The following is a 13,744-nucleotide window of genomic DNA, read 5'->3' as shown; positions in this document are numbered from 1 at the left end:
TGAAGTTCACTTAACTTGGGAGCAGTAGGCCGTAGTGCAGAGGCAAGTGTTTCTTCCTGAACTTCCCCCTCAGCATCTCGCCCTGTTCGTCTTGGCTCTGAGAACATGGTAAGCTCATTGCATAACTTACCCGCCACAGGTTAAGGAGCAAGGATGTGTAAAGGAGTCAGTGGGGAGAGCATGAGTCCCAGCTTTGGTGTAATTATCTTTGATGGCACAAATGGAGAGGTAGGTACTAGTCCCCTGGCGGGATATGTTGGTGACTACAATTTTGTAATGGAGAACTTTTTTGTCACTTTTTCTTTACATCTTAAGACCATGTGGCTTTACTAAATGTGAAATATATATCTTGGCTAATTGGAATATCTTGTACCTTAAGAACCTGAAGAGTTTATAGAAGCCAATTCCATTAAACTCACAATGTTTAGAGCAAAAGTAGCAACTTGTAGTCAAGCTGCAGCCCAAGCATCCAAATTCTACCTTGGTTTCTTAGGTTCCTAGACTCAGCCAGGAAAATGAAGACCAGCATCCCTGTCCTGCACAGCACGCAATGGGAGCTGAGGCTCCCTCTATCCAGGGCTGCCTTTCTGCTTGCCAGAATTTCAGTGCTTGGTGGAAGGAGGTTTGCTCCACCCTGCATTCAGTCTTCTCGCCAGGTTCTCTGCACCTACCAGGAGGAATAAAAATCCTTTTCCTCCAAATCCCAGATTTCTTTTGATCCAGTGTCCCTGCCTGCTTTCAAAGTGTGTGTGTGTGGGGGGGGGGGGGGGGACACAGGGAGAGAGATGAGAAGCACCAATTCTTCGTTGCGACACCTTAGTTGTTCATTGATTGCTTTCTCATATGTGCCTTGACCAGGGGGCTCCAGCAGACCGAGTGACCTTTTGCTCAAACCAGCGACCGTGGGCTCAAGCTGGTGAGCCTAGCTTAAGCCAGATGAGCCCATGCTTAAACTGGTGACCTCGGTTTAAAATCTGGGTCCTCTGTGTCCCAGTCTGATGCTCTATCCACTGCGCCACCATCTGGTGAGGCCCTGCTTTCACCTTTAAACTTAAAGATGCTTAACACTCCATAAACCACCTACGCACAAGGGGCAGCCATGCAACAGAAGCAGCTGTGTGAGCATGCTCCACCTGCTAGTAAAGCTCTCTGCTGTGCGCATGTGCAGCACACACACACTCCTACCTTTCTCTTAGCCTGAGTTCTGACACAGCACCATCCAAATAAACAGTGGTTGAATAAGTGGGTGAATGAATGCGGACCGTTTTTACTGGGACTGGTGGCAAGATAAAACTGCAAGGGGGGAGAGACACATTTGCTCACAGAATTGAAGCTCTCATTCCAAAAATTTAGCAACACAGAAAGTGGACGAGTTCGAAGCAGCTCCAGTGAGAAATGCAGCTGCTTGTTTGGGCTAGTCAGGTTCCCAGAGACAGCTGTCCAGGCCTTTGGCACAACTTGCTCCCTAGCTCTGTACCCACAGATCTGCTTCTCTGCCCCTCATGACCCCATGGTTCACACCCAGAGGCCTCACATCTCTTCCCAGCCCCTTAGCTTTCAGAGGTTCTCATTACAGTAGGACTCTTCCAGAAGCAAACATGGCCTCACTGATCCGTGGATTGTGAAAAGGAACAATACTTCAAAGGAAGACAACCACACGTGCGGCTCCGCAGTCCCCACACCCAGTAGCAGCTGGGATAGGCTTGGTTCCTTGTCTGGAACAAGTGCTCACCCCACACTCCAAAAGAACTGATTGGTCCAAAAGATGGAGAAGATGAGCAACAGAGTGACGCTGAGGATGACAGCTATCAGGTAGGTAAACATCCGGGACTGAGGGTTGTGGCAACACTCCCTGCGAGAGTAGTGGCTGGAGATGGGGACGGGCAGAGGTGTGGTGGCAGGGGCCATGGCCTGGGGGGCCTCGGTCTGGCTCCCGGGCTCAGGGCCGAGGTCCAGTGTATAGACCCAGGGCTGGCGCAGCAAGTAACGGCTCTTAGGTTGGTCCTTGAGACAGAGCTGATGGCCTTCCAAGATGACGTGGTGGGGCTCCAGGCGGAGCAGGGAGAGCACAGCAGTATTTGTGGGCAAGTCAGTGACAGGCTGCCCAGAGGCTAGCACAGTGGGCTGGCGACAGAGTGGGCACAGCAGTTTGCGCCGGGCTGGAGTCACCAGGCTGAGATGAGCCAGGCATTCCACACAGAACGAGTGGCAGCAGTCGAGCATTTTAGGCGTGTGGAATGTGTTGTTGAAAGGGTTCCAGCAGACAGGGCACTCGTGCTCCTGGCCCTGCTGCTCGGCCATCCTTAGAGGCCTCACAAGAGATGTCCTGGCAGGAAGGGAAGGGAAGGGAGCAAAGAAACATTTATTAATCTCTGTCCCTGTGCTTGGTCCTAGGCTGTGTTCTGGGTTTGTTCAAAGGTCTTATTGTAAGGTACCAAAAAGCTGAAAATTAATATTGATATTCTAGGAGAAAAGGTTAGGCTTTTCTGCCCCATCCTTCCTTTGGGGGGATAGGGAGAAGAATGTAGAAGTTTCTGGCTTGCAAGAAACTTAGTTTTAAATCTAAAATAAAGGTTAACCTAGAACAGGGGTCTCAAACTCGCGGCCCGCAGGCCGCATGTGGCCCGCCGAACAATTTTGTGCGGCCCGCAGACTAATCCACGAAGTTCAAAATATTTTGGATAAAATTAAGTAAGCCTAGGGGCCTACTTGTATTTTTCATTTCTCTAGCATCCTAGCTAGATATTAGCTTAGTTAACAGCAGTTGTGATGCGAACTACAGTTTCTGGTTGTTTTGTGACACTGAGTAAACTGCATGTACAATTGTGCTTGTTGTACTGATTTTTTTTGTTTGTTTTCAACTGCAGTGAGAAAAGTGTTGCGTAACAGTTGCCTTTTGTAGACCTAGTGTGGCCCGCCGAACGGCTGTGATCTTGCTCTGCGGCCCACATGCTGAGTTGAGTTTGAGACCCCTGACCTAGAACCTTCTTTTTCAATAGGAGGCAGAATTTACATACCACCTTACATTGATTGTAGTTCCTCCCCCTTCCTGGAATCTTGAGAGTAAAATACCTCTAGGCTAGTGAGGAAAGATGAACCCTGAAAGATTTGTAAACATCTTTGATTGTGTTACCTTGAAAGTCTTAATGTTTCTGTGTATCCCCTAAACAAATGTTGTCAGCTTGTGCCATGATGTCCGCTATCCACCCACCTGTGTGTGATCAAGGGTGTATAAACAGCCCCTGAAATATTTTTGGTTTGCATACGATTTGGGTCTGCTGCCCCATGACAGCCGTATGTGGCCAGCATATTTAATAAATCTCCTCCTTCAACAAAACTCAAAATTCATCTGGACTGGGTGTCTCTACATAAACCCGATGGAATGCAGTATGGTGACTTTCAGAATCTGGGGTGCAATACTTTATAACATTATCACCCACATTTCACAGAAGAAAAAACTTAAGTTCAAAAAGATGAAGCAATTTGTTTCAGAACACTCAGTCCTGGGCCAAAGTATTGTCTGGTGCTCCTGTAGTATCCCGTGTATCAGGGTGAAGGCCCGAGCTGCCCCACTATTGGGGAGCTGCCACTGGAGGAGACTGCACCCCAGCTTGGAAATGAGAAAAATGCTCCTTATGCTTCACATAACTGCCGTTGGCTTCCCAGACCCCAGGAGAGGGCCGGAAGCCACAGTGAGTGGTTTGTGCTGGAGGACGACTACTTCCTTCCCTGCTGCCTCAAATCCCCGCCTAGTGCAGACACAGGCTGTGTGAGTTCCCCAGGCTGTCCCTCCGCCAGGAAGAGATGCCAGGCCCTTTGCCCTCCTCTCATTGGGCTAGGAGCCCATCTGTCCAGTCTCTGTGCGGGGCACCATGTTGACCTGGCAAAGGAGCCCCAGCCAAGGCTTTCCCCCTCCACCTGGAGGCTTGGAGGCTCCTCTGCACAGGCCCTCAGATGAGCCCTTCCAGAGCCTCCTCCTAAAGCTTGGTCTCCCCTGGCTCCTCCTCCCTCCCTTTGTCCCAGAAAACCCCCAGGGCACCCACCTGGCTTCAGTTGACACTAGAATGGTCAACAATCTACCCTGAAGAACAGGAGGCTCCAGTCTCTCCTTCTCCTGAATCCACAAAGCTTTGGGAGACTGCCTTCTCAGCACCAACCCCAGGGCCCATCTCCATGGCAACACACACAGCACCTGGAGCTGCCAGGTGGCCTGGGTTGCAACCTCTTGAGCACACCTGCCTGCAGCAAAGCCCACATGTGTGCGTGGGGGGGGGGGGGGGGGGATCAGACTTCCCCCAGGGCTTGGCAAGCAACCAGCCCTGGAAGGCAAGTATATGGGCAGTCCCTTCAAGATCAAGGATCACTGGCTGGAAAGGTAGGGTTTACTTTTTCTAACTTGTGGGGAGGGTGATACTTCTGGGCTTCCTCTCTCCTGGGCCCTCATTCTTTTCTAAAATGGCTGAAACCTCCTTCTTGCATAAAGGGTCTGCCTACCCTGCACTTCAGTTGCTGTAAAATTTACCTACCTACCCAGCCTAAAATCTGAGATATCAGATTCAGTAAGTCCTCTCGGGTCCCCTTCTGATCATCGCATGTGCCCAAGAAGATGCCACCAGAACACAGACGGCATCCTGGCAGGCACTGAGTGCTGAGCGCTTATAGGCCACCTCAACCCTTGGGGACTTATAACGGGGAATCAGGAAAGAGGAGGGAAGGCTCCAGCCCTGCTTCTCCATTTCAACCAGAAACACTTAGCTTTTCTCGTATTTGATTATTTAAATAAGTTGAAGAAGCGAGCTGCTGAGAAAAAAAAAATTTTAAACCACTTCTCTGTCCCAGCCACACATTTTGCAGATGGAAGGTAAGAAGTGACTGTGACCCAAGGTCACCCAGCTGGGACTTCCAGTCCACCACCATGTGTTGTCATAAAGGCAGAATGCTCATCCATGGCGAAGAAGATCAAAGGGCTGGGGGTAGAAGGTTGCTTCCGCGAGGGAGTCAAAAGCTCTTCACCTGCTGGGTGTGTCTTATTAACTTGACAGTGTTGGTCTTTTCTCAGGAGAGTTCTCATGGCCATGAGTCTCTTGTGGTAAGAACCTGAGAACTGTGCAGGGGGGACTTGGGGACAGTGACTCTCCCGTGTGCCCTTGATATGACATCATCTACCCCGACTGAGTTGATACCTGAAGCGAAACCTGCTTGCACTCTCACGGCTTCCTGGTTTTCTTCCAGACCTCTGTCACTGCTCCACCAGGGGAGCGGAAGCGAAGAGCTGCGGGAGGACGAACAGCTGACAAAGCTGGGATAGTCACCAAGGACGCTGCCCGATGGACGCCTTCTTCTGTGGACCGTCCACCCATTCTACAAACAGCTACTGAGCTACTGAGTACTCACCAGAGGCCAGGCACTGTGCGAGGCATCGGGTCATAGTGAACAACATGGACCTGGCCTTGGATCTCATGACCTTTGCATGACCAGTCTAGCAAGAAAGAGATAGTTAATGAGGACAGGGCCATAAATAAATCTATAATTGGAATGAATGTTATAAAGGACCAAAAGGAAAAGGGGCTGGGTGGGGGGGTGGCCACTTCAGCCGAGAGCACTGGGAAGGCTCCTCTGGGAGGTGACATGAAAGCAAGGACCTAGGGAAGAGGAGTCCGGCTGTGCAGAGTGGAGGGAGAACATCCCGGGTCAAGGGAACAGCATGTGCCACAAAGCCCTAAGGAGGAAAGTTCTGCCAGACCGAGGTAGTGAAATGAGGCCAGGTGACTGAGGTGCGACCGGTGGAGCTGGAGTGGGAAGTGGCTCGGGACGAAGCCAGAGGGGGAGGAGGCAGGCCCCCCCTGCCTCCAGGTGGAAGCTAGTCGAGGGAGGGTGACCTGAGCCTGTTTCTATTTTTAAACAGAGCACAGGACACCCTGAAAGGGACAGAGTGGAAATGGAAGCCCAGTGAGGGACCCAGCCGTGGTCCAGGCTGGGACGGTGGTGCCTGACGTAGGTCAGGCAACGGCGAAGAAGATCAAAGGGCTGGGGTAGAAGGTAGCTTCGGCAAGGGAGTTCAAAGCACTTCCCGAGAAACAGTGGACAGCAGAGTTTCTGGAACCACATTGTCAAGGCTCATCACCCAGATCCACTGCTTGTTAGGGCCGTGATTCCGATTGAATTGCTTAACTTCCCATTTTCTTCTTCTGAAAAGGAAGCTAACAGTAGCATGAAGCTCTTAGATGCTGGCACCCGGGGAAGACTACGGATCAGGTGGTTGGCATTATATTTGAGAGAGAGGAAAGGTCAAGGCCAACTTCAAGACTATAAAAATTTTATGCTTTGAGGAGCTCCCAAATTTCAGAGTGTGTCAGAAACAGACCCTTAATACTTATCTGCAGATAATGTCTACAACTTGCCTTAAAATGTACATAGCCTTGATTCAGCAGTTTGCTTACTGGGAATCTGCGCCTAGGAAATAATCAAGGAAGGACCTGTGCAAAGATTTGATTACAGAAATACCTATCAAAGCACTGCTCTGATTGTGAAAAATTGAAAACTACCTAATTATCTAATAGTGAGACATGGGTTTAAATAAATTCTGCTCCATCCATATAAAGAGACTTTCTGCAGCTTTTAAAAATGATGTGATAAGATGATGTGATGAAACACCTATTAATATGGAAATACATTCAGGTTATATCATTAAGTGAAAAGAACCAGTAATAAAAACCACGTTAGAATATATTCCAATATATGTGTACAATAGCAAAAATGTCTGGAATAACAAACACTAAAATGTCAACCATGGTTACTTCTGACAGTAAGATTATACATGTTTGTTTCTTTTAATTATCTTATCTGAAAATTCTACCTCTACTGCAGTAGACTTGTACTACTACTGGTAAGGATCTCCAGTTCCCCCAAAGCTGACCTACATTTCTAAGTGCCATGGCCAAGCTGTGCAGAGGAGAGACAATCACTGTTACATCAGCATCTTGACCCTTATCTTGGGGTGCTCTCAGACACCCACTGTTGTTTCAAGATTAGCTGGTCAGAGTCCAGCCTCTCTTCAGGAGAGACTCTAGCCAAGTATTCACCCACCACTCACCCCTAAGCCAGGACATCTCAGCAAGTGCTAGACAGGACCGCAAAGTCATCACCTCCACCTGTGACCAAGTCAGTTTGCCAGCTATTGTCTGTGTCTGTAGCATCATCCCAACGATGTCAACCTTGAGAGAGCATTTGTATAGCTCTTCACGGTTCACACAGAGCCCCAGTCCTTGCTAGGATCCAAGTGTGGCGACTCACATCTAGATGGTATAATGCCTTTTACAGTGTTTTTCCATTTGCATAAGGCCATTTGGTTCTTTAAAACCACCCTGTGAAGAAGGCAGGATGGGGAGTAGAAAGTGCAGGTTTTGAAATGAGACTTTTTTGCTGTGAAATCTTGGTCTAATAGCTTAATCCCTCTGAGCTTCATTTTCCTCTGTAAAGTAGGCTAACAATCCCACCTTACAGGGCTCCTGTGAGGAAGAGATAATGTCTGCAACTTGCCCAGCAAGGCACGGCAGGTGCTCAATACACAGTGTAATATTTTCATACCCATTTGATTAAGCGGGGACCCAAGGCTCAGAATGGTGAAGTGTCTTGCCCAAGGCTTCACAACTAAAGAACCGCTGAGCTTGGAAGCTGATCCCAGGCACTCCGCCTCCCAGGCCACTGTTCACCTGGACTGGGCTGTCCCTTGGGACTCTGGGGCACTTTGACCCAGACCTCCTCCAAGACCCTCTCTGGCTCCTTACCTGCTCCTCAGAGCCTCCTCCTCCTCCTCCTTTCCCGAATGTGACTCTGCAGCATGTGCTCTGGCTGCTCCTGGCCTGGTTTCCAGGCAGTGCTGGGCGGGTCTCATTTGCATGAGCGTTCAGGCAGCTCCTGGCCAGCTCTCTCTATTTCAGGTTTTCTCTTCCTTCTGATGACTTTGGACCGTCTGGTCACAGGGGAAACCGGGAAGCTTTGGTTTCATCTTCCTCCTATGAGTCACTCCTGGTTTTTCTCAGTGGGTTGGAGTCTACTCATCCTGCAGGCCTCCTCCTGATTTGGGTTGGTGGCCTGCCATCAACTCAGGTGCACCTGACCTCTATACGCTGACCACCTTGAAGGGACAGTGGGTATCTCTGACGCCACTTCTACCTCTCAACTCAGATAGAGACTTCCCTACTCTGAGCCCCTACAACCAAAACACTAAGAGCTCCTGCAGGCTATTAAGAAAAAGGCAAACAACCCAACTTTTTCTAGAAAAAGAGTCAGGGGAAGAGAGTGGTATTTAAGCATAAGCATGAAGAGCCTAGGTTCTCAATCAAGTCAGACTTGTGAGTCAGAGTCAAGTCCTTGCTCAGAATCCAGACTTGCTAGAGTTGTGTATAGGTTTAAAATTATTTCAAATAATTATTTCACTCGTTTATGACTTAAGTTGTTTTAATCCACTTGTTTATGACAAAGAAAAAGAATTGCTTTGTTATGGGATGAAATAAGTCACGCCAGGATGTCATCATTCTACAGCGGCTGTTGATAAGCAACCAGCATCCCATCAGGGGACAGACTGCTGGGGGCTTACTGATAAGTACAGGCAGAGAAGTAAGTGGCAAGGGGACACTGAGACTGTAGACACCCAGTTTGTAAGGAGCGCTTTAGAGTTTTGGTTTGGGTGAGGCAACTATTCTCTAACTCTCTGAAGAAAGAGCCTCAGACCAGCACTTGAAAAACACTGCTAAAAAACTCTCTGAAGACCCTCAGGCACTCGCTGGAGTCCTGGTGAGGCAGTCCTGGCGGACAGTGGTGATAAAGACAGTGTGAGAAGCAGGGCAGGAGCCCTCGAAAGAGCAGCCTTTCCACCAACACCGCCTCTCATTCCCTAGCAGAGCGCTCTAGCATGGGGAACTTCTGTGCTGGCTGCTGGAAGTCAGCTCTTCGGTTGGTCACTGACTCGCCTACTTATTTTGTTTTAGTATTTTATTTATTGATTTTACAGAGAAAAGAGGGGTGGGGAGCGAGAAATATCAACTCATAGTTGCCTCACTTTAGTTGTTCATTGCTTGCTTGTTGTATGTGCCTTGACCGGGCAAGCCCGGGGTTTCAAGCCACCGACCTCAGTGTTCCAGATCAATGCTCTGTCCACTGAGCCACCACAGGTCAGGCTGACTCACTTATTTGTATAAAAAGGTACACCTCATATTAAATTTGAATTTTATTCCTTCCTTCACTTCCCCTTGCCTGGAACAACAGTGTCATTAATCTATTTGTTTTGAGTATGTTATTTCTTTATTCGACTTCTTAAGAAATATTATCCTGTATGCTATCGACTTGTGAAATTATAATTTCCACCCTGGTCGGTTGGCTCAGTGATAGAGCATCAAGCCGGCGTGTGGATGTCTGGGTTCGATTTCTAGTCAGGGCACACAGGAGAAGCGACCATCTGCTTCTCCACCCCCCCCCTTTTCCCCCTTCTTTCTCTCTCTCTCTTCCCCTCCCACAGTCATGGCTTGATTCATTCAAGCGTATCTCCCAGGCACTGAGGATGGCTCTGCCAAATCTCTACCTCAGGCACTAAGAATAGCTCGGTTGCAAGCATCAGCCCCAGACAGGGGTTTACGAGTGGATCCTGTTCCAGGCGCATGCAGGAGTCTGTCTCTGTATCTCCTCTACTCTCACATAAAGGAAAAAAAAAGAATTATATTTCCCATAATGAACTTGTACTAAATAAATTATAGGCAAAGACAGATATCAGACACTGAGTATAATGTTTGCTGCTTCCCCAAAACAAAACAAGACTAGCATGCCTGTATAGTGAGGACTCCACAAAAACTCGGAAGTGCCTGACCTGTGGTGGTGCAGTGGATAAAGCGTTGACCTGGAATGCTGAGGTTGTTGGTTCAAAACCCTGGGCTTGCCCGGTCAAGGCACATATGGGAGTTGAAGCTTCCTGCTCCTCCCCCCTTCTCTCTCTCTCTCTCTCTCTCAATCTCTCTCTCTCTCCTCTAAAATGAATAAATAAATAAAAATAATTTAAAAAAAACTCAAAAGTATGGGAGCGTGGAATGTCCTTCCCACACATCTGCCATGTGCGTCTCTACCAGGTGGCTCTTCATCTGTATCCTTTGTATCTTTTATAATAAGCTGGTAAACTTATTATAAATGTTTCTCTGAGCCCATGAGCTGCTCTAGCAAATTAATCAAACCCAAACAGGGGGTTGTGGGAACATCTGATTTATAGCCAGTTGGTCATATGACAGCAGAGGTGACAACCTGAACTTTCAATTGGTGTCTGAAGTGTGTGTGGGAAGGAGCTGTCTTGTGGGACTGAACCATTAACCTGTGGGTACTGACACCATCTCCAGGTAGGTGGTGTCAGAATTGAATCAAATTGAATTACAAGACACCCCTTTGGTGTTGGAGAATTGCTTGATGCTATTGATATTTGACACATTGAAATTGGTGTCAGAATCGGAACATGCCTGTCTTTTTTTTCTCTCTTTTTTTTTTTTTTTGTATTTTTCTGAAGTTGGAAACGGGGAGACAGTCAGACAGACTCCTGAATGCGCCCGATCGGGATCCACCTGGCACGCCCACTAGGGGGCGATGCTCTGCCCATCTGGGGCGTCACTCTGTTGCGACCAGAGCCATTCTAGCGCCTGAGGCAGAGGCCACAGAGCCATCCTCAGTGCCCAGGCCAACTTTGCTCCAATGGAGCCTTGGCTGCGGGAGGGGAAGAGAGAGACAGAGAGGAAGGAGAGGGGGAGGGGTGGAGAAGCAGATGGGCGCTTCTCCTGTGTGCCCTGGCCGGGAATCGAACCCAGGATTCCTGCATGCCAGGCCGACGCTCTACCACTGAGCCAACCAGCCAGGGCTCTTTTGTTAAGTGTGGATGTTCATTGTAGTTCTATTTTAACCACAAATGATTGAAAAAATGTAAAAGCCCAACTATAGCACATCAATTATGTGGAATTATGTAATCATTTAAAAATAATGACTTGTGGCCTGACCAGGCGGTGGCACAGTGAATAGAGCGTCGGACTGGGATGCAGAGGACCCAGGTTCGAGACCCCGAGGTCGCCAGCTTGAGCACGGGCTCATCTGGTTTGAGCAAAAGCCCACCAGCTTGAACCCAAGGTTGCTGGCTCCAGCAAGGGGTTACTCGGTCTGCTGAAGGCCCACAGTCAAGGCACATTTGAGAAGGCAATCAATGAACACCTAAGGTGTTGCAATGCGCAATGAAAAACTAATGATTGATGCTTCTCATCTCTCTTCATTCCTGTCTGTCCTTCTCTCTGACTCACTCTCTGTCTCTGTAAAAAATAAATTAAAAAAAAAAATTAGCCTGACCAGGCGGTGGCGCAGTGGATAGAGCGTCGGACTGGGATGCAGAGGACCCAGGTTCGAGACCCCGAGGTCGCCAGCTTGAGCACAGGCTCATCTGGTTTGAGCAAAAGCCCATCAGCTTGAACCCAAGATCGCTGGCTCCAGCAAGGGGTTACTAGGTCTGCTGAAGGCCCATGGTCAAGGCACATATGAGAAAGCAATCAATGAACAACTAAGGTGTTGCAACGCACAATGAAAAACTAAAGATTGATGCTTCTCATCTCTCTCTGTTCCTGTCTGTCTGTCCCTGTCTATCCCTCTCTCTGACTCACTCTCTGCCTCTGTAAAAAAATAAATAAATAAATAAATACAATTTAAAAATAAAAAGTTAAAAAAAATTTTTTTTTAAAGTTTAAAAAAAAGTAATAATGACTTGTGAAAATAGTTACAATATACTGTATATGGAGGGGGAAACAAAGTTTGTAAAATAATGTCATATAGTATGAGCCACATGTTGTAAAACAAAGTTCATATATATATAAATAAAGACTGAAAGGTCATAAGACAAATGTTAGAATGGTTATCCCTGGGTGAGGAGCTTACTGGTGTTGTCATTGTCTTCTTATCTATATTTTTAAAATTTCCATTGATAAATATGTATTATTTTTGTAAGGGGAAAATTCTCTTGAAAAGTGAGTAAATGTGAGTTTTCTGCAACCAGGGAATCTAGAATTTAAAAAGCAAGCAGGGAAAGTGTGTAAGGAATTAGGGCATTGCAAGCACTGGTCAAACAAGCCATGGCCGCTGTGCGAGTCACTAATGTCTAGGACTCTAGGTGGTGGGGGCAAGGAATACTTTGCAAATAATGGAAATTTTTTCTGAGGAAATACCCAGGAGAGATAATGAGGCATCTCAGGAATTTCAGAGTTGAATTAATTTAGTTCATGCTTGGAGGGTGAGGTCAGCCAGCAAGAAAAGCTTCTCATCTGAGCAGTACCTTGGAACCTGGTGATGGGAGAGTCATGAGACTTGGCGGGGCCCATCCAAGGACTGGAGTGGAGGCGCAGAGTGGTTGAACCCGTCTGGGGGTCTAGGGCAGAAGAGGCAGCAGAGGCAGTGGAGGATGGAGAAAAGACAGTCAGATTTGGGTCAGGTGATGATCGTGTTTAGCAAGCAGCCCCTCCGAGGGCAGGGGCAACTCTCCCCGTGGGGCACCACATTGTCATCACTCAGAACCTGCTTCAGTCCTTTCCAGAAGGTAGGGCAGTCCCAGCAGCACAGCCATCACCGGGAGGGTGTTAGAAACAAAGGCCCACTCCAGACCTACTAAGTCAGAATCTGCATTTTTACAGAATCCCTAGGAGAGGGGCCCCGAACTTTTTACACAGGGAGCCAGTTCACTGTCCCTCAGACCGTTGGAGGGCCGGACTATAAAAAAAACTATGAACAAATCCCTATGCACACTGCACATATCTTATTTTAAAGTAAAAAAAACAAAACGGGAACAAATACAATATTTAAAATAAAGAACAAGCCTGACCAGGCGGTGGTGCAGTGGATACAGCGTCGGACTGGGATGCCGAGGACCCAGGTTCGAGATCCCGAGGTCGTCAGCTTGAGCGCGGGCTCATTTGGTTTGAGCAAAAGCTCACCAGCTTGGACCCAAGGTCGCTGGCTCAAGCAAAGGGTTACTCAGTCTGCTGAAGGCCCACAGTCAAGGCACATATGAGAAAGCAATCAATGAAGAACTAAGGTGTCGCAATGCACAATGAAAAACTAATGATTGATGCTTCTCATCTCTCTGTTCCTGTCTGTCTGTCCCTGTCTATCCCTCTCTCTGACTCTCTGTCTCCATAAAAAATAATAATAATAGGCCCTGCCGGTTGGCTCAGTGGTAGAGCGTCAGCCTGGCATGCAGGAGTCCTGGGTTTGATTCCTGGCCAGGACACACAGGAGAAGCGCCCATCTGCTTCTCCACCCCTCCCCCTCTCCTTCCTCTCTGTCTCTCTCTTCCCCTCCCGCAGCCAAGGCTCCATTGGAGCAAAGTTGGCCCGGGTGCTGAGGATGGCTCCATGGCCTCTGCCTCAGGCGTTGGAATGGCTCTGGTTGCAACAGAGCAACGCCCCAGATGGGCAGAGCATCGCCCCCTGGTGGGCGTGCCAAGTGGATCCCGGTCAGGCACATGCAGGAGTCTGTCTGACTGCTTCCCCATTTCCAGCTTTGGGAAAAAAAAAAATAATAATAATAAAAATAAAATAAAGAACAAGTTAATTTAAATCAACAAACTGACCAGTATTTCAATGGGAACTATGGGCCTGCTTTTGGCTAGTGAGATGGTCAATGTGCTCCTCTCACTGACCACTAATGAAAGAGGTGCCCCTTCCGGAAGTGCGGCGGGGGCCAG

The 13,744-nt window shown here is 48.2% G+C and overlaps 1 protein-coding gene across 8 annotated transcripts; it reads right to left on the bottom strand.

Annotated features, from left to right (window-relative positions):
- Positions 1-1,247: 1,247 nt before the first annotated feature.
- RNF183 (ring finger protein 183) lies at positions 1,248-7,970 on the bottom strand. Of its 8 annotated transcripts, none has more exons than XM_066367387.1 (5): positions 7,788-7,970; positions 5,395-5,479; positions 5,184-5,272; positions 4,531-4,800; positions 1,248-2,326 (listed from the first exon to the last, which is right to left on the bottom strand). In XM_066367387.1, exon 5 carries the CDS (start codon positions 2,299-2,301, stop codon positions 1,729-1,731), a length of 573 nt encoding a protein of 190 aa, XP_066223484.1. In that variant the 5' UTR covers positions 2,302-2,326; positions 4,531-4,800; positions 5,184-5,272; positions 5,395-5,479; positions 7,788-7,970; the 3' UTR covers positions 1,248-1,728. The 8 variants fall into 8 exon arrangements, with proteins under 8 accessions (XP_066223484.1, XP_066223485.1, XP_066223483.1 ...); XM_066367388.1 differs by having other exon boundaries at positions 4,531-4,797; XM_066367386.1 differs by lacking the exon at positions 4,531-4,800.
- Between the last annotated feature and the right edge of the window lie 5,774 nt (positions 7,971-13,744).

Source organism: Saccopteryx leptura, chromosome 2 (genome assembly GCF_036850995.1).
Source record: "Saccopteryx leptura isolate mSacLep1 chromosome 2, mSacLep1_pri_phased_curated, whole genome shotgun sequence".
NCBI classification, from domain to species: domain Eukaryota; kingdom Metazoa; phylum Chordata; class Mammalia; order Chiroptera; family Emballonuridae; genus Saccopteryx; species Saccopteryx leptura.
This window is presented reverse-complemented; position numbering and strand designations above follow the sequence as displayed.

Excerpts from the sequence above, each read along its gene's own strand:
- RNF183 (XM_066367384.1), bottom strand. The coding sequence starts at position 7,199 with ATGATGCTACAGACACAGACAATAGCTGGCAAACTGACTTGGTCACAG. Across the intron at positions 5,480-7,093 it reads TGAGATGTCCTGGCTTAGGG|ACTGGTCATGCAAAGGTCAT; the intron begins GTGAGTGGTGGG and ends CTTTCTTGCTAG. Across the intron at positions 2,327-5,394 it reads CGCACAGTGCCTGGCCTCTG|GACATCTCTTGTGAGGCCTC; the intron begins GTGAGTACTCAG and ends CCTTCCTGCCAG.